We start from the raw sequence: 21,379 nt of genomic DNA, 5'->3' as shown, positions 1-21,379 counted from the left end.
GATGGGAATGCAACCTTGCACAACAACAGTGGAAATCAATCTGGGATCTTCTCATAACATTGGGAATAGCTCTACCTCAATACTTAGCTGTACCACTACTTGGCATATATGCAGAAGACACTCTACCATACAACAAGGACATTTGCTGAACTATGCTCATACCTACTTTATCCATAATAGCTAGCATTTAAAAATGAGCAAGACATCCCTCAACCAAAGGATGGATAATGAAACTATGGTAAATTTACACATTACTCCTCCCCTATAAAGAGGGAAATCTTGAAATTTGCAGGTGAATGCATAGAACTAGAAAAGATCATCCTCGGTGAGATAACCCTGATCCAGGCACACACATAATGTATAGACTTCCATATAGGCAGTTAATATATATGTCACAGAATATCTGTGATACAATCCAAAGATCTAAAGAAATTAAATAACAAGGATGCCCCTGGGGATGTTGCTTGATTCACATTTAGAGGGGCAAATAGGGTAGAGACACGAACAGGTTGAGGATAGTGAACAGGGTAGGTGTCTAACATAGATATTCTCTGAAAGATTCCACCAGGCAGTGCATCAATGCAGATGGTAAGACTCACATCAGAGCAATGGGCATTATATGAAAGTGAGGGGAGAGGAAACAGGAAGTGACAGGAACTTCACCAGGAGACCTACAAGAGAAAATCTGCACTCAGGGCACCTTCAGAGACTGATGCACCAACCAAGGACAACACATGGTGAAAACTTTGGACCCTGCTCAGATGTAGCCAATGAGCAGCTCTGTCTCCATGAGGCTTCCCTACTAAGGGGTACAGAGGCTTTTTATGACATGGGCTCTGGGGCCCAAATTTTGATCACATCCCCTGGTAGGGCAGCCTTGCCAGGCCACAGAGTAAGAGAATAAAGGTTGTCCTAAGGAGACCTGATATGCTAGGGCCATACAGTAATGGAACAAAGGCTTTGAGGCGCCTCTACTTGCCACCTATTTGATGGTCCTCAAGATGAAGTATGTACAGGAGTAGGAAGCCATCCATGCCTTGAAAGCCAGCAAACATCTATCAAATAGAAAGGGACCAGGAGAGCTGTCCCAGCCTTGAGGACATGGGAGCAAGAGAGCCAGTCTTGCCCTGAGGACACAGGTACTGGAGAGCCAACCCTGCAATGATGACATGGGATTGGGAGAGAGCACCCTACACTGAGGACACGGGAGCAGGAGAGCCAGCCATGCCATGATAACAGGTGTTCCTTCCATAATGTCATGGGAGATGCAGGTCTGGCCCAGCCCTGAGGATAGAGGAATGGGAGGATGGGCATTGCCCTGATGACATAGAAGCAGGTAGGCCAGCCCTGCCCTGAGGACACGGGAGGAGGAGAGTGGTCCCTGCCCTGAAGAGAAGGGACTGAGAGAGCAGGCCCTGCCATGATGACAGAGCAGTGAGAGCAGGCTCTGCCCTGAGGACAAGGAAATGGACTCTGCTTCCGGCCTCTGAGTTGTCCTCACTCCAGCATCTACCCCACGTATGACCTGCTGGAACACATGAAGGAGATGGACTTGCATATTCAAAGATTAATAATCTCCTTGACACACAGCAACAATGAGATTTCTCACAGAAATCCCACTGAGGATCCGGTAACGGTGGTGTAGGCCTGAAATCAGACCCATGACTCATAGCAATGAACATTTGAAAGTAAACATGTGGACAAATGTCTATACTGCATGATACACTACAGCTTCTGACACAAGATGTTTGTCTGTTTGTTTGTTTCTTCTACTGGGGAGAGGTAGCAAGGGCAGAGTGTGGACATGAGTGAATGGGGAGAGGAGGGCGATTTTGGTGCATGGTGAGAAAATTATAGACATTCAACAAAAGTAAAAAAAAAAGAAAAATAAATAAATTTAGTTTATTACAGTGATGATTCAAACCTCAATATAACTCTTCTGTAGCATTTGAGTAACTCCATCTTCCATAATGCCTTTTGCTCACACTGCTTACCTTGCTCCAATACATTGTCCTCATAACAAAGCATGAACTACCTGAACTCACATCCCATTTCTGAGCTCTATATATCTAAAAAACTACTAGTTACAAGTCAGGCATCCACTGTGGAACTGCAAAATAAGAGACATCATTGGTTTCTACGTGTAACAAAATATTGAAATACGAAAATAGGAGTTCTGAAATTCATTCTATACCATGAAATTTCTTCTCAAAGTCACAGAAACAAATGAACCTGTGTAACTGATGCTTGAGAAACAATCTGCTGATGTTACTTTCAGTTTACACAGTAGAACGTAACAGAATCTTCTGGTGTTCAAAAATAAACAAAGTAAGTTACATGAAATTTAACGGGTTTTAATCAATGAAGGGTCAAAAAATACAACATATCTAAACATGATGATACATTTTAAGTACAAGCACTTTGTGGGCAGAGAAAGAGAGATGTCCATGGGTTTATTCCACACTGTTACACTTAAGGAGCTAAAGGCTAACAAAGTATACATAGTGAAATTCTATTACAGAGGAAAGTATAACATGGATTTTAAATATGAAAACAGTCATGGTTCCAGTGCAAAGGGACTTTAGTACAATTGAATGTGGACTTGTGAACCCTCATATTATTATCTTATTATATCTGAATAAGACATATAGACTGGTGTGGAACAGGTTTCAAACATTCTCTTTAATTTACTAACATAGAATATATTAATTTTAACTAAACTGTAAATGGCTATTTATTCTTGAATGGATGTTATGCCTGATGTCAACACAGGAGTTCTTATCTGGCCTTAACAAAATAATGTAGCACTTGGGGGCAAAAATCAAGCCAAGGAGTGCTGAACTGGAAGCCAAGATAGAGAAAACTTCCATAGCCACCATGACCTTTCCTTTTGTGCTGTGGTAGACAGGAAGGAAGGTGACCCAGACACAGAAAAATACCTGCATACTGAATGACAGAAACTTGGCTTCATTGAATGTATCAGGTAGATTCCTGGACAAGAAGGCCATGGTGTAGCTCCCAAGTGCCAAGAAGCACAAGTACCCCAGGACAGAGTGGAAGGCAACTGATGAACCCTTGTTGCACAGAAGGATGATGTGGCCATGTTCAGCATGAGCATCTTGATCAATGAAGGGTGGAGAGGTAAGCAGCCAGATCCCACAGAGAACAAGTTCAATCAGAGTGCACACGGGAATGATAAAATTAGGGGCCCTTGATACCATTAGCCACCTCACCATTCTAGCTGGAACAGTGACCCTGAATGCAATAACCACTGTAATAGCTTTAGCCAACACTGTGGAGAGAGCCACAGTGAACAAAATTCCAAATGCTGTCTCTTGCAGGATGCACGAGGCTGTGTTGGGCTTCCCAATGAAGAGCAAGGAACTGAGGAAACAGACGATGAGTGTCAGTAACAGGGTGTAGCTTAGGGTCCTATTATTGGCCTTGACAATGGGTGTGTCTCTGTGCTTTACAAAGACTACAAGAACCACAGCTGTGAGAACAGAGAAACACAGTGCAGTGATGGTGAGAGCCATACCTAAGGGGTCATCAAAGGCCAAAAAGCTCACAGATTTCTGGAGGCAGTGGCTCTTCTCCAAGTTTGCATAGTGACTTTCTGGACACTTCACACACTGATCCATATCTGTTCAGAAATGAAGGTGATTGTGAGTCAAACCTCAGGACTTGTCTTTCCCAACAAGTTCTTACTCCACCCTACCTTGTGGGAATACTTTCTGATTCACCTTCCTTTATTGTTTCATAAAATTTCAAATACTCTGTGAATAATTTCAAATCTATGCAGCCATCGTTGGCTATGTTGACACAAATGGAAGAAGCCCAGTGTTTTTTTTCCTAATCTTTATATCTTTACCCTAAATTTTTAACTCTGTTGCATCTATTTGGTAAGTCATAAAATTACAGAACAATATTGTATAAACATGATTTCACTCAGATACTACCTTATTAAAATCACTAATTTCTGTATATACATATGTGTGTGTGTGTATTAAAATATAGACAATAATCTTTGAAAATCATTTCTTATATGGTGTTGTAAGCATTGGTCACATATTTCCTTATTTCCATGAACTCCTTTTTGTACACTACTTTGGTTTATTGTATGAATAGTTTTGAAATAATCTATGCCATTACATCTTGAATTTCAAATCATTCACTAGTAGTATGTTGATACACGTAGTTATAGCATTATATTTTAACATATAGGGAGAGAATTTCTGGAATATTTATATGTATTAAAAAATAATACTTGAATATTATGCTCTTAACATTTGTTACTTTATCTTGAATTTTAAAAAATCAATACTTCACTGGGTATGGTTGTGCATGCCTTAAATCTGAGCACTTGGGAGGCAGAGGTAGATGGATCAATCTGAGTTCCAGGTCAGCTTGGTCTACAAAGTGAATCCCAGACAGCAAAAGCTACACAGAGAAACCCTATCTTGAAGAAAAAACAAAATGATACAAAAACAAAAAACAAAAAGAAACACATACACCATGGTATACAACAAAATGTTTCTGTTGCATTAAATCACTGTGTATCTGAAAACTATCACCTCATCAAATAATTTTCTCTGTTTTACAATATACACTGAATGTTTATCAAGTTTCCTGTCAGGAGAATCAAGTCTCTATTTTGATAGATTGGTTTGTTCCTCTGTAGTGATTATGGAACCCTAATAATTTTTCTCAAGATATGTTCTCAAGCTAATCACACACAGCTTATTTCATTGCTTCTATTATGAGTGTTTTCTTGTTCCTTTTCTGTTGTACATAGGTGTGCTCTAAGTGTAGAATCCCAACTCTGACTTAATTTAGGTCCCTGATATATGTTTCATTAACTAATTTTTATATGAATAACATTACTTTATTAAAAATACACTTTTCTTAGTCCAGAATATTGAATCACTGATATTTTCAAATTTTAATTTTGATCACATATATGTGGTCAGCCTTTTTTAATTACATATGGTTTCAAAATATAGTCACTAACACAGAACTGTGTAGGTTATTGTATTTATGACTGCAGTATTCAAACTGGGCGTATTGAATGAATTTATGGACTTAGCATATAGTTAAAGTGCAGGGGACTGATATTTAACAAAAGATTATTGCTATGAACACACATGAAATTTCATGGTCTGAGTGGGGCATATCACATAATGAAAAATTTGATGCTCCAATTTAGCTTACTTTACTGCTTACTTTAAAACAAACTTCTAAGTGGAAACAGATCACAAGATCCTTCTCTTCCAAGTTGTCTTCCCCCAACTCATTCTATTAGGCCAACTTCTAATCACAGCAGGTATTCCCCATGTACACACCAGCTGAAAAATCATGTAAAACAAGTAACACACAGACATCACACTCTTTAAAACATCCAGAGAACAATAAACAAAATCCCAACACAACAAAAACAAATATCTAGAAACAAGTTCCACTGAAATCCTAAATGAACCCTCAAGAAATGAGAGTGAGGGATGTCGGTACACCATCGCATCAATGCATATCTCATCTAGACAAAAACTAAACAGAGAAATACTAGCGCTTACATATTTTAAACCAAAAAGACTTAATCTGTTTACAGCACAGTTTGCCCAAACACAAAAGGATATACCTTCCTCTCAGCACCTCATGGACTTTCTCCAAAACTACCTACATATTCAGACATAAGTCAAGTCTCAACAGACACAAGAAAATTAAATTAAAATAACTCCCTGCATCTCATAAGACTATTATTGACTAAGCTGGGCTACAACTACAGAAGCAACAAGCAAGCAAGCTTAAGAGGTTATGGAAGCTGAACAACTATCTACTGAATAAAAAGCAGGATAAGGCATAAATAGCCAGACTTGGTGGTGCAAAGCCTGTAATTCCAACACTCAGGGAAGCAGAGTCTGGTAGATCTCTGTGAGTCAGAAACCAGCCTGTCTGAAAAGTGAGTACAAGACAACCAAAGATACACAGAGAAATCATGTCTTGAAACAACATAAAAGGACATAAAAAAGAACAAAATTAATGATTTTTTAAATAACTCAATGAAAATTAAAACACAGCATACCAATATTGGGCCACAATATTTATGGTACAAAGAGAAATGTCCACAAGACTTGGTGCCTACATAAAAAAATTGAAGACATCTTAATCTAAGAACTTAACAGAACACCCAAAAGCTCTAGAACAAAAAATGTAATCACACCCAAGAGGAGTAGATGGCAACAAATATGTGACTGAGCATGGTCTGAAAAAATGAAATGGTGTTCAACACACTGTGTTCATGGTGAAAGGAAACAGTCTGTTAAATTATGGGCAAGGTGGTCTCTTCTGGGATCAATGCCTACAACAGACAATTGCTGTAATTCTTATCCCTCCAGTCTCATTCCATTTTCTGAGGCATTGCTGACTCCTGTAGATAGGGTAGAAAGTTGGCTGTATTCCTGTATTTACCTGTCTCGTTGGAAATCTCGTTTTCTGCACAAGGAATGCAATCAAAGCAGCAGGCAGCCTTGCCTTCCTGGGCAGCTTTCCGGAATCCAAGTCTACAGCTCTCACTGCACACCGACTGAGGAATCTAAGAGAAACGAAAGCCGTTAGCAAATCTTTGCATTTTTGTGAAACATCTGAGTAAAGGGAGTATTTCTGAGTATAATTGAATATTCGTTTGGATAGGCTTTCACTTACAAGTAAAATAATATGTCTTGGTATTGCTACTTTTGGCAGCTTTGAGGCTTATGTAACACACGTTTAAATATTACGCCAATATATGAAACCATTGTTAAGAATAGGTCGTTAATATAGTATTCTAGAAGGTCAATTTATGACTTCATATTCAATCTATCTCTATACTTATGCGATGCTTGTCTGAGGTTTTATCTTAATGAAGTTGAGAATGGTGATTGACAACTTCACAGGTTTTGGATTCATTATGGAAACAACTCTTTGGGCATTTCTATGCAGAATTCTATAGAAACATTTATGAGAAGAGGAAAATCACAAAATGGAGTCAATATTTCCTTGCTTGCTGTCACAGAAATAATGGAAAGTAGATAGAAGGTAAACAAACATATTTTTTTAATCTCTGATTCTGCTCTGTGCACATGACATCATCACCTCCTCTGACCCCTGAAACATTTTTTTCTACCATCTTATAGAGCATGGTCACAGTGTCAGCCAAGACAACCCTATCCTCCTGTGAATGGCATTTGTTGACTATTTACTCAAAGTAGAAAAGCAAGTATAACACACACAAAAAACATACACATGCACATGCACTTGCACACACACACAAAACACATCTGCCATACCATCCTACCTTTTTAGAGGCTGACAAAATAGAAAATCTAAACTTAACATTTCTCTGACATTTTTAGGATTTGGAAACAAAAAATCATTGTTTTGTATCAGTGACAATATCATAACAGACACTCAATGCATAAAAACATGTGTTCAGGGTAATGCCTGGACCACCTAAGAACCGCTCCATGGTAGAGAGAGAACCCATGACACTATTGACAATGCTCTTCTGTGATTGCATACAGAACCTAGCATGGCTGACACTGAGAGGATCTGACTAGCAGTAGACAGAAAAATGAACCGAGACTCATAGTCAAACATTAGGCAGAGCAAAGGGAGTCTTGTCAAAGAGTGGTGTGAGATAGCACAGTCAGGAGGGGAAAAGAACTCTACAAGGAGACCAATAGCCACAAATAATCTGGGCCCAGATGGGCTAAAGGAGAATGAAGCAACAACAAAGGACCAGGCATGGACTAGGCCTAAACTTTCTATACTTATATAGGCATAGGAAGCTTAGACTCCATGTGAGTCTCCAACAAATGGGACAGGAGCTGTATCTGATAAGTTCTCAGTAGGATGCCTTTCAATCACTTCACTGTGATGTGGCTTTCTCACTAGGACACTGCATAAGAGGATGGGTAGAGTCCTGCTAAGTGTTGTAACAGATCTCTAGGGAGTAGCTTTCCCTTTTCTGAGGGGCAGAGGAGGGAGATGGGAAGATGATGGAGGGACAGAGGGGAGGGAAATAAAGAGAGGAATTAGCAGCTACAAATGAGATATTAAGTGAATAATTAGGTAATATTTTAAAATAAAACAAAAGAAATATGAGATCATCAATAAAATGTGAAGGTAAATTTTTCCATTCATCAGCCAGAGAATAAGAAAATAGTGTGTGTTGTCTGTTGTTATGTGAAGACTTTATCTGTAGCTGAATATTGGCTGGTACTGAATGAGTGTCCAAAGATCATGACATCCTCAAAATTGTTTTTGTTTTTATGAACAGTCAAAGTATAGCGGTAAGCCTCTACATACCTCTATAAACCTTGTAGGCCATTGAATCATCTGCTCAGATAAAGAGAGCTGTTGTCCAAGGGGAGCACCTGGAGAAAAACTTCCTACTTTCACATTTAATCCAAGACCCTTTGGGAAACCCCAAAAGTTGAGGATGTCATACTGTGAATCTAAGTTTCTCCTCTCCTCCATCACTATGTGACCTCTCATGCGATTGTTCAGTAGGATGTTCTTGAGGAAAGGAAGGAACTGGAAGATATGTAGGAACAGATGTTGAGGTACAACGGGAATACTAAAAACGTTTTTAAATAACACAAAGAATCTAAATGTTTTTAGCCCCTTATACTCATACCTTCTCTAAGAGAGGAATCAATGAGGCTGATTAAATGAAAGATTCTTGGATTAAAATGCATTAAAATTTGAAAATCACTTTCCGTTCAAGATAACTCATTGAACTAAACATAGCTAAGTCATCAAGGCTGCAAGTTGTCTGGATTCAGCTGATTCAAACTTCTTGGAAAACTAGCGAATCTCAGAAACATTTGGAATATATTTAGCCCTTTCACTCTCAACATGAGGGTCCTGAAGTGTTATGTTAACTTGAAAGTGATCCTTCATAACCCTGCAGTAGTGCCCAGAAACATATTTACCCTTAAGTATCTACTGCTCCTGCCTCTGCTCTGAAGAGTACATCCTTGCTTATTGGCCAGAGATTCTAAAAGCTAAGATGCCCAAAATGAATGACTTAGACAATAAAAAGCTATATAATAAGATATCACATTGCTCATATTACAATACATAAAAAAGATATTACATGCCAGGGGGAAAATTCCATTCCTTCTCCTTTAGAATTTAGTTGTATCTCTACTTGTTGAAGATTCATCTCATGGAGACTGTAGGCCACAGCATACACAGCATTATATATATTATAACACTCTTCACTCATGGTTGTGTCAAAAAGGTGTCTGGGCAGTAACTCCAAAGAAGCATTGGGTTGGCAGTTCTCCAAAAGTTGACAATCAGCCTCAGAAAATGAACACTTGAAGAATAAATACCAAAACTTAGGAAGATAAATGTCTTCTGGGTATTTGTAGGGATTAACTGTTTGAACAAAATTTGTGAAGTCAACCATCTCTTTATGGTGGTGTGAAAACATGAGACTCCCATGAAACGACTCTATCATGAAATAATCAGAATCTTCATCAACATCCCACTGAAAGGTCAAGATCCAGACTTTCCATGTCACTAACAGTTGCAAAATGTGTCGCATTAAACCTTGTAAAGAAGCAACGTCCCCATAAATAACTATTATATTTGCTGTTGATTCCTGAATATTCACCAGATTTTTCCATACTGCCCTGGAAAATGAATTCCAGGTGCCAGGGATCATTTTCAAAAAGGCTATGCAGATGTCCTTACTCTCCATAGCTTCTCTCAACCCTGAGAAAAACAGAGTCCCTCTGTGGTCATCTGGGAGGATCACACCAACCCAGGACCAGTTAAAATGAAACATCAAAGAAACTATAGCAAGTGGCAGAGAAGTGTCTTTGGGGGCCATCTGGTAGAGGAATTTAAACTGATCTGGGTTGTTTAAAGCAGGATCAAATGGCCCAAAAGTGAGCTGTAGGAAAAAAATGGAAACCAGAGGAAGAGCATTGGCATCAAACACAATATCAGTTCTGAATAAACAAGTGTCAACAGTCAGGATTAAGATATTTTGTCATATTTTAAAAATCAAACCCAATATAGAATTTTCCAAAATGAAATTACTGACATGTATTCAGTTTCAGTGACTAGATGGTCTCATCTACTTCTCCTTCCTTTCTCTTTCAAGTACTGTAAATGTGGATCCATCAAGGACTTCAGACTTTCCTTTGATAGCTATTTCTCCAATTGTCCCTATTTTACATTTTAAGACAGCCAATAATGTAAAAAAAAATGGATACTTGATTCCTACTTTCCACACCCAAGTCCTCACCTGAGGTACTTTGTAAACTTGTAACAAATTCGCTATTCGTGCAGATATAGTCATTGATGTTCCTGTGAGTGCAGCAGGTGACATTCTCTTCCTTACACATTTGTAATTAAATAGGGGGTTCCTTGTCCTGGTAAGCCAAACAAAGGGAGGAATAAGGGTACTCATTTCATAAGGCGTAGCATTGTAGAGATCAAAGCCCAGAGTTGTGTTGGGTAGAAGATGAGGGTTTCTGTTGACCTCCTCAATGGCAAACACCAAGGCCAGAACAAAACGGTAGTTCTTCAATTTATACCTGCACAGATTTCATAAAAGGATACAGGAGGAAGACAAAGAACATAAACCTTAATATCTGGTGAAATGGCTATTATAATTCAAATGCCAATGTTCCTGTAATATAATTACTTTAACATCATATCATGAGTGACTTGAATTAGCATGAACATTTTAAGTTGATAGGATCAGGTAAGATCTAGAATATTAACACTAATGTATTACGGTCTCGGCCTCTGCACTCAGCTGGTAGGCAAATCTTCATCTGTCTAATAATAACATGGTGAAGAAAGAACATGCACTCTGTAGGATGCTAAAAGACACCTACACAAACAATCGCATTTCATTTTAGTGTCAAGTGTGCTGTTCAGAAAACAGTTTTCCTAAAGTTATATGCATTAAAATGTTCTTCAGGTGGATATAAAAATATTTAATACAAAGTCTTTTTCAGGATTTTATTGAATCACAATGAAGTTATATTTAGGAAAGAGCTATAGAGAAAGAAATTAATTCTATATTATACATACTTGAAAAGAATAGAAATCTTTAAATATAGAATTTTACTGCTACGTTCTGAACTTTTAATCACATTGCTATTTATTTTGGTTTGGGTTGGGTTTTTTTCTCATTACTTGTTTGCGTCTCTGATTCATTGAGCTCTCATATTCCTTTTTTAAACTTTTTCCCATAGAGTAACTGGTGGTGTGACATATCTGGCCTGCACAATGGCTAAAAGAACATTGCAATGTTTCCTTCCCTCCTCTATACCCGCTTTCCCATAGGCTACTGAGATTTTCAATTTGCATGCACGGAGGCTGTGTTTCTTTTAACCTTAATGGATTTGTCTAGAAACTTCACATGAAAGAAAACAAAACAATAGATCCTGCATATGTCATAATTTAAAACTATTAAGTAAGGATGCAATTGCTCTGAGCAGAGTGAAATAAAAAAAAAACACGACATTTAGGAGCAGTGTGACCGGCCTCAAAGACTAAAGCAGGAATGCTGAGACTAGCAATACAAATATTTTACATAAAAAAATCTGTTACAAAGAATTCTCAAATCAAAAACACCAGGCTCCAAAACTGACCAGACGTTGAGTCGAGTCTGTACATCTTTGTGAACTTGTATACATTTAGAATAACCATCTGAGTCACATTAAGAAAGTCAAATATCATATATATCTTTCATATTCATCCTCTAGAGTATATATCAGAAAAGGACAGGATTGCATCCTGCAGAACCTGGTGGTAAGAATCCATTACTCTGGATACTACAAACTTCAATTACAGAATATGGAGACATCAAGCTGTTACTCAGCTGGATGCCTTATATTTCCTGTCTGCATCTCATAGTCCTGAAAGGAGGTGTTTGGCATAGTGAGGGAACTTGGGAAGAAAGAGTTTATTTGGTGGCTTTATTATGGTTACAAATTCTCTGATGAAATACCATGGGGAAAAAAACAAAATGAGGAGATCCATCACTGAAAGAAGTAAGTACAGGAACTCAAACAGGGCCAAAATATCGAGGTGAGGTTTATGTATTTTTATTCCAGAAAAAAATATAGCACAAATTTGTTTGTGTATGTTGAGAAAAATGTTTGGGATTAAGAGATTGTTAATCTGGCATATTAAAAATATTGTTTTCCCTTCATGAACTACTTAGATTTTATTTTTGGCTATATAAAATGTAGAATAAAACTTATAGAATACAATCCTTTCATTCATCATGGACAAGAAAGACATTCAACTGTCATGGGAAACTGAGTATGATCTTTTCACATATGGGCTTGTTGCTTGATATAGAGAAAATACAGATGTACATCGGTGCCTGAGCTCATGAGAGTAAAGGGCAAGGAAAAGGAGAGTAACTGACACGTCAGCTATGATGAACTACAAGGGGCTCCACCCAGCATCCAAAGTCCCCACTCTGCTAAGCCTATGAGACAAGTTTGTGATCTTATTTGCAATAAAATATAATCCTCAAGAAACGCAATCTGCCGTGAGTTACTGCACTGAATTACAGATTTTTGCATTTACATATAAACTTTTTGATTTGGGGACATCTATACTATGTTAGTTTCAAAATAGTATTTAGTCTAACAATTAGTTTAAATGTGTCGTCACCATCAAATATCTGATTTTCTTTTACATCTGAACATATTTCTTCTGCCACAGTTCCTGAATTTTCACTTTACACCCCACCAAAGTTTTAACAAATACACAATTATGTCACTCAGAGTACAACTCACCTTCATAACTATATTTTCCTACTATTTTTCTACCAATTTTTTATGTGTTAATATATTTCCAAGTCCTGTTGCTTTATCTCAGGGAGTTTTTAATTTATCCCTAGAGATATGGGATGTCTGTATTGGACCAGCACACTTTATTTCCTCTAAGAGAGACACACAGGAACATTTGTTATTAATTTTCTAAGGAAATCATAATTTTCTGATGTTATTCCTTAACTTTGCATATTTCACAGAAGCTAAAAACAGTCTTAAGTGTCCATTCTGACATAAAAGGCATATTAACATGTGCATCCATACAAATAAGCAAAGAAACCTATAAATATTCATAAAATCTGTCTGACAATGCACGAGGATGAGCAAAGAAATACTGAGGTGCAAATAAATGAGACATATAGAAAACTATATGTGTAAAGAAGAAAGTGCTTCCAAAATTTAATGGTGATAGACCTCTTGTGAAATCAGCTGTATGTAATATAGCTACTATTCATCACTATAGTAATATTCTGGCACTTAGGAGACTTGATTCAGGGACATCCTGTCTTCTGACAAGATCACATTGGACTTGAAGTAAGCCCCAGAATTACCACCAACTTATTCATACTCTGAAATAATAATACTGAAAATATTGAAATTATCTGGCATTACAAGCATGAAAAATGAAGATCGTGATGTTCCAATAACATGTATGGAAAGCAAAATTAATAACATGAAAATGATCACTTTTCCTTTGAAAGAGGACAGACTTGATAATATACTTGGCTATATTTGAGAATGAAGAGTGACTGTGGAAAACTATTTAAATTCATATATCATTGAAGTTACATGAATTCTGAACCATTACAATGAATAATTGTACTTACTGTATAAGAACGTCCTGGTAATACTGTGTTTCCTTTATAACAGGATTGTTTTTTGTTGTGTAGTAAGTATGAAGAGGGAAAAATGCACCAACTGTCACATCTCCTTCATGGGAAAATCCATCCTTGACTGTTACATAGCAGTCATTGTCAGTAAAGGCACCAACAAAATCAGGAATATACAGGAGCCCAAAGGTCAAAATCCAGAACATCCTATCAACACAAGTATATGCCCAGCCATGAGAATGGTGCGTTACAGTTATCTTTATAAAACTGTGTTTGTTTGGGTAGATACAGATCTAACAATGCCCAGCAGGAATATACTCAGCCCAAGTGCTTGTGAACACGTGTGCTTCAACTTTGTTAATGAGTGCAGCAGTTATGATAATCACCCCAAGTTCTTCCTGGCACTTCCTCCACTTTCATGGAGAGTTCTGAAACTCTTGGTTCCCTTAGGCTCTGCATCTGAGGCCCTGTGTTCTGCTTAAAAACAAGTTGAAAAATATGTTTTGAATCTTCTTCTCTAAGCACAGACACTATTATTTCAGCAAAGAAGATGGACAGCAAGAGCTCAGGGATCAACGTTCTGGTTGGGCAATTATAGCTGAGTTTCAAGTAAGAAACTTTTCACTACTTTGGCTGCTGAAAACATTCTACTTCAGAGGTGGCCACTGTAGGTGAATTGGGAGAAGGGCTGAAAGTACCCATGCCATTCACACACAGGAAAAATAGGTGCAACAGGCTTTTCCAAACATAAGTCAATTTGTTTAAACAACTCTTCCTACTGACTGTGAGTGTCCCCGAATTTTCATATGATAAATAAATCTGTATCTGAAAAACTGTATGGTATCTTCGCCCAACAGAGTCACCTTATTTCCCACTTTGGAAAAGCCAATAGTCCTGATAGATTTCTCACTTACTTAATTTCTGTGAAGAATCAAGTCCCTGCTTTATATTCTGAGATTTAAACTTCTCCACATCCCTGCTTCTAGAGCAGTCCTTTTACCTAACGTACTGAAGGAAATTATCCAGAGCAGGGATCTGCTTCCTAGCCACCAGGAGTTTAGGGCAATGAAGGTACAGTGTATTGTGATGTGGTAATGAAAGGATGCCCCCTAAAATAAATAGACTCCACTAAGCAAGGATGGGTGACTAGAGTGAACAAACATTTAGGTGAAACAACAATAAAAAGCATCATGACAAGATGTGTTAACAGGTCAGACTGTACCTTGGTGGGACTTTTTTGTTCTGATTAACATTATGAGGTGAGCACATAGTAGCCAGATCCTGTCTATTGTAAGACTGTAGGCAATCAAAAGGCACAGTGAAACCTGCTTCTCAGTAATTCAGGTTCAGGTTAACTGTTGGGAATAGGGAAAACTTCCATCTTTGAATTTCTCAAGAAAATCCACACTGCAACAATGCTGGAAAGGAAAACACAAGAAAGCAAATATAAACCTTAGCATGAAGTCACACTAACAGTATTGACAACTGAGGATAGAAGACTAAGCAGGAAATTTTAGTTTCTCCAAAGAAAATAAATTCTCCATGACATATGGTAGGTAAACCTTTAGAGACTCAAATTTTTAAAAAGGTATTGAAATTTGCCTTGAGAAATATCAAGTAACTTAAAAAGGCCCATTAGAATAATAGGAGACTGTGTGACGGAAACTTTAAACTCTGAAGAAAACACAACGATGTACTCTAACTCCTGAAACACCATAACTTATTTTAGACTGTAAGAGTCAGAATAGGTATGTGTTAAAATTGAAGAAAGAATAAGCTTTTGTGGGGAAAAAACATATTAAAAGAGTTCATGTGTACAAAAACAGTTCTATAGAGAAAAGTAGCATTACTTCAATCTGAAGAGAAGAATAAATACATTTAAGATTGCAAGTACAATGTTTGTTTATCAAAACAGATTCAAAAAACAGCATGAAATCAAGGAAATGCAAAGAATCAAAACAAATATTTCAATACTAACTACATTACTTGTCTCAATATGTCAGTAGGAACATACAGAGTACCAGATTGAATAAGAAAGATGATTCATCTGTTTCCTGACTCTAACAAGCTGCCCACAACATCAAACATAAACACATGTTTGTGGTAATGGCTTCAAATGGATTCAAAGAATACAGAACCAAATTACCATGTATATAAGTATTCAGATGGCTAGCAAAATATACTTCAAGCCAAAAGATGTCAGTAGATTGAAGGGGAGACATTTCATAATTACAAATAAATTTGCACCAACAAGAAATTATTTCGTGTTCAAATTACATCACTTTTGTTAATCCCTAACTTGTATCTTCCCATTCAAACCCTCTCTCCCTCTTCCATCTTATTCCTTTCTCCTAGACCTCTGGATGGGGTCCCCTTTTCCCCACAGTCTGACCACTTACTATCAGGTCTCATTCAGATAGCCTACGTCCCCTTCCCCTGTGTGACTCCATGGTCTCCCCACCGAGGGGAAGTTATCAGTCAGGAGAACCAGAGTCATGCCAGAGGCAGTCCCCACCCCCCCAACACAACCATGGAGAATTACTGTACATTGGTTATATGTTAATAGGGGGTCTAGGTTCCCTGCATGCTTTGTCCTTCTTTGATGCATCCATTTGTGCAAGGCTGCCCCTTGGTCCACATCCACAGTTGTGATGGTCTCCTTGTGGGGTATCTGAAGCCTCTGGGAGCTTCCATACTCCCATTCTTCCATACCTCTTTCTGCACTCCACACAGATTCCAGAAGCATGTCACAGCATTTGTTCAAATCCTATGATGGGTAGAGTTGCTCAGAAGACATCTATCTTGGACTAATATCCACTTATAACGATACACGGACCTTTATGTGTCTGGGTTAACTCACTCGGGATGATCTTTCTTAGTTCCATCCATTTACCTGCAAATATCAAGTTTTCCAAGTTTTTAATGGCTGGGTAGTATTCCGTTGTATAAATCTCCCAAACTTCTTTATCCTTTCTTTAATTTAAAGGTTGTTTCCAGATTGTGGCTATTACAAAGAAAGTTGCTATGAGCATAACTGAGCAAATGTCCTTGTTGTATGGTGGAGTATCTTCCAGGTATATGCCTAAGAGTGGTAGCACTGTTCCCAATTTTCTCAGAAAGTACCAGAGTATTTCCAAAGTGGTTGTACAAGTTTGCATTCCCACCAGCAATAGAGGAATGTTTCCCTTTTCCCACATCCTTGCCACCATGTGCTGTCCCTTGAATTTTTAATCTTAGCCATTCTTGTAGGTGCAGGATGAAATCTCAGAGTCTTTTTGGTTTTCCTTTCCCTGTTAACTAAGGATGTTGAGCACTTCTTTAAGTGTTTCTTGACCATTTGCTATTTCTCTTTTTAACTCTGTACATCATTATTTTTGTACATCATTTTTTAATTTGATAATTTTTTTGATGCTGTTTAACTTCTTTAGTTCTTTATATATTTTGCATATTAGCCCATTGTGAGATGTAGAGCTGGTGAATACCTTTTCACAGTCTGTAGGCTGCTGATTTGTTCGGTTGACAGTGCCCTTTGCCTTGCAGAAGCTTTTCAGCTTCCTGATGTCCAGTTGATGGTTTACTGATCTTAATGCCTAAGCTATAGATATTCAAGCCAGGAAGATGTCTCCTGTGCCAATGAGATCAAAGATCTGCCCCACTTTTTCTTCTAACAGATTTAGTGTGTCTGGTGTTATGTTAAGGTCTTTAATCTGCTTGGAATTTAGTTTTGTGGAGGGTGATAAATATAGCTTTATTTGCATTCTCCTACATGTAGACATCCAGGTAGAAGACCCAGCACCATGTATGAGATTGATTTGTAAGAAAAAACTAAAAGACTCTGAAGAAATAAATTGAAGATTTCAAAAGATGGAAACATCTCCAATGCTCTGGATTGGGAAGATCAACATAGGAAAAATGTCTGTTTTACTGAAAAGAATCTACAGAATCATTGCAATCACTATCAAAATACCTACACATTACAGATCTTGAAAGATCAATTCTCAAGTTCAAATAAAAAAAAACTTGTTGTAGTTACTCACTTTGGGTTGGTGTTTTCCTTCTAGTAACTTCTATAGGGAGGGATTTGTGGATAGCTACTGTTTGAATTTGTTTTGTCATGGAGTATCTGGATCCTGCTATCCTGCATTTGTCTGAGTTATGGATACCCTTCCCATGGCCACCATGGCCCGTGGGCCTTGGTTCAGTCCTCAAGATAATGCTGGTAGGGTGTGATAGTATGCAGTGTTTGGCTGCCCTTTGGAGACCATGTCCACATCTACCTGGGTCCTAGGTCCCTCAGTAGACAGGCAAGGAGATCCAAAGTCAGATCTATCCAATATCCACACTCTGGGCTCCACCCTGGACCAGCAAACACTGACTCTTGTTTTCTGTGGACCACATTCTGTCAGAGTGCAGGTACATCCCAAGTAGCCTGAATTTGGCTGGATTTTGGTGAGTTTGCCTGTGTCATCAGAGGACCTCAGGTTTTCTATAGACTGTTGCATGGTCTGAGCTCAGATCTAGCTATTCTCCAGAGTTCTCCTCTGGGACATGAGATGCAGATACTGGCACCTCATTGCCCACAGTCCCGAACCAGATACAGAGTCCAAGATATAGAGCTCAAATGCAGCTCAAAGGCAGGTATGCGTCCATAATCTAGGCATTGGGCACCCATAATCTGTGGTCCAGTTAGATGGCCAGAGGCCAGACCCACCTGTGCTCTGCACCATGTGGATCCCTCTCACCAACAGCTCCTCAGGACTTCCTGTGTGTAGCTCTCAGCCCAGTCCTTAGACTCTGTCCTGTGAATCAGATGCAATAAGTGGTCAGCACTATCGTTTGGATCCCTCAGGAGACAACTATTTCAACAGATCATCAACAGCGCAGGCTAAAAAATCAACAACTAATAAATGGGACCTGATAAAACTGAAATGCTTCTTTGAAAAAAGGAAATTGTCAATAGAGCAAAACAAAACACACTAGGAAAAGTTGTAACAAACTGTATATTCTCTTTCTGGTTTGTTTTTGTGTTTTTAAAACAAAGTTTCTCTGTGTAGCCCTGGCTGTCCTGGAACTCACTTGTGGACCAGGCTGGTCTTGAATTCAAGTCGATCCACCTTCATCTACCTATCAAATTCTGGGATTAAAGGCATGCACCACCATGCTGGCACCAACCAAACATTCTAAAGAAAGCTAATATCAAAACTCATAAAACTTAGCACAACCAAACCAAATAATTCCACAAAATTGGGTATAGAGCTAAATAGACAACCCTCAACAACAGAAATATCAAATAGTGGAGAAACTGTGAAGGAAAGGATCAATGTCCTTAGTCATCAGAAAAATGTAAATCCAAACAACTCTGAACCTCTATATTATTCCTGTTAGAATGCCTAATTTTAAACTCAAGTGACAGGATTTACTGGTGAGGATATGCAGAAAGGGGAACACACATCCATTGCAGGTGGGAATGCAATCTTGCACAACAACAGTGGAAATCAATCTGGGATCTTCTCAGAACATTGGGAGTAGATCTGTGATACAATCCAAAGATCTAAAGAAACTAAATAACAAGGAGGCCCCTTAGGGATGTTCCTTGATTCACGTTTAGAAGGGAAATTAGAGTAGATACAGTAAGAGGTTGAAGAGAGTAAATAGGATGGGAATCTAACATAGATACCTTCTGGAAGATTCCACCCAGCAGTGCATCATTGCAGATGCTAAGACTCACAGCAGAGCACTGGTCATTATACGAAAGTGTGGAAGGAACCAAAAATGGACAGAAGCTTCATAAAGAGACCAACAAAGAAAAAATTCTGCATTCTGGAGGGCCATCAGAGACTGATCTACCAACCACAAGAAATGCATGGTAAGACTTTAAACCCTGTTCACATGTAGCCAATGGGCAGCTCTGTCTCCATGAGGCTTTCCTAGTAAGAGGGACAGAGGATGTTTCTGACATGCACCCTGGTACCCAATATTAGATCACTTCCCCTGGCAGGGCAGCCTTGCCAGGCCAAAAAGGAAGAGGATACAGATTGTATAAAGTAGACCTGATAGGCTGGAATCAGATGGTAGGGGAACAAAGACATTGAGGAGCCCCCACTTGCCACCTGCTTGATGACTCACAAGATCCAGTACTCGCAGGAATAGGAGGCCATCCATGCCTTGACGGCCATCAAAACTCTGTCAACTTAAACATGAGCCTGCCCTAATGACGTGTGAGCAGGAAATACAGTCTTTTCCTGAGGACATGGGAATGGGAGAGCAGGCCCTGCCATGGTGACACCAGATTGGGAAAGTGGGACATGCCCTGAGGACTTGGAAACAGGAGAGCCAGCCCTGCCATGACAACACCAATCCCTCTCCTGATGACATGGGAGCAGGTGAGCTGTCCCTGCCCTGTGGATACAGGAGCAGGAGAGCAGGACAGGTCCTTAGGACGAGGGATCAGACCCTGCTCCAGCCCTCTAAGTCATCCTCACCACAACATTCACGCCATGGATAACCTTCTGGAACACATAAAGAGGCCGGACCGGCAGATTCACAGATTAAGAATCACCTTGACAATACAACAAGGGGATATGCAATAGCAATCTCAGTGAGGATCCGGTGATGATAGTATAGGACTCCAATCAGACCCAATATTCATAGCAATGATCAGTTCAAAGTAAACATATGTGGACAAAAGGCTATACTGCATGGTGAACTAGAGCTTCTGTGATAAGATATTTGTTTGTTTGCTTTATTTTACTGGAGAGATGTGTCCAGGGCAGAGGGCTGTTATGAGGGGATGGTGAAAAAAGAGAAATTTTGGTACATGACATGTAAATCATAGATATTCAATAAAAGCATAGAAAACAAAAATAAGTAAATTTAGTTTATTACAATGATGAACAAAACCTCAACATAAATCTTCTGTAGTATTTTAGTAATTCAATCTTCCATGACATCTTTTGTTCACACTGTTTGCTTCTATTTCAATGCATTGTGCTCATAACAAAGCATAAACACCCTGAATACTCACATCCCATTTCTGAGATCTGTCTATCAAAAAAAACGCTAGTTACAAATCAGGCATCCACTGTAGAACTAAAAAGTAAGAGACTTCATTGTTTTCTGCATGTAACAAACGAATGAAATTTGAAAATAGGAGATCCTACATTCTTTTGGTATCATGAAATTTCTTCTCAAAATCACTGAAAACCAAGAGACTTTAAAACTGATGTCTGAGAAACAATCTGCTGCCATAATTTTCAATTTGCACAGTAGAACATAACAGAATCTTCTGATGTTCAAAATTAAACAAAGTAATTTATATGAAATATAATGTGTTTTAATCAATGAATGATCACATAAATACAACATGTCTAAACATGATGATACATTTTAAATACCAGCACTTTGTGGGCAGGGAAAGACCAAGATCCATGAGTTTATTCCACACTGTTATACTTAAGGGGCTGAAGGCTAACAACATATACATAGTGAAATTCTATTACAGAGGAAAGTATAACATGGGTTTTAAATATGAAATCAGTCATGGTTCCATGGCAAAGGGACTTTAGTACAATTAAATGAGGACTTATGAACGCTCATACTCTGTCTGATTATACCTGAATAAGACATATTAGACTGATGTGGCACTGGTTTCAACCATTGTCTTTAATTTACTAACGTAGATTAATATTAATT

General features: G+C 38.4%; 1 protein-coding gene across 1 annotated transcript; it reads right to left on the bottom strand.

The window, feature by feature from the left end:
- Positions 1-2,711: 2,711 nt before the first annotated feature.
- LOC311590751 (vomeronasal type-2 receptor 116-like) lies at positions 2,712-13,893 on the bottom strand (the record flags this gene model as incomplete). The annotated part of the gene is made up of 6 exons (XM_084770019.1): positions 2,712-3,643; positions 6,466-6,589; positions 8,344-8,571; positions 9,137-9,943; positions 10,301-10,592; positions 13,685-13,893. The coding sequence occupies 6 exons, from the start codon at positions 13,891-13,893 to the stop codon at positions 2,712-2,714; spliced, it is 2,592 nt and encodes an 863-aa protein (XP_084626145.1).
- Between the last annotated feature and the right edge of the window lie 7,486 nt (positions 13,894-21,379).

This window comes from Acomys minous (genome assembly GCF_964271855.1).
Source record: "Acomys minous genome assembly, chromosome: 20".
In the NCBI taxonomy this organism is placed as follows: domain Eukaryota; kingdom Metazoa; phylum Chordata; class Mammalia; order Rodentia; family Muridae; genus Acomys; species Acomys minous.
The sequence above is the reverse complement of the archived record's forward strand: the minus strand, read 5'-3'. Positions and strand labels throughout refer to the sequence as shown.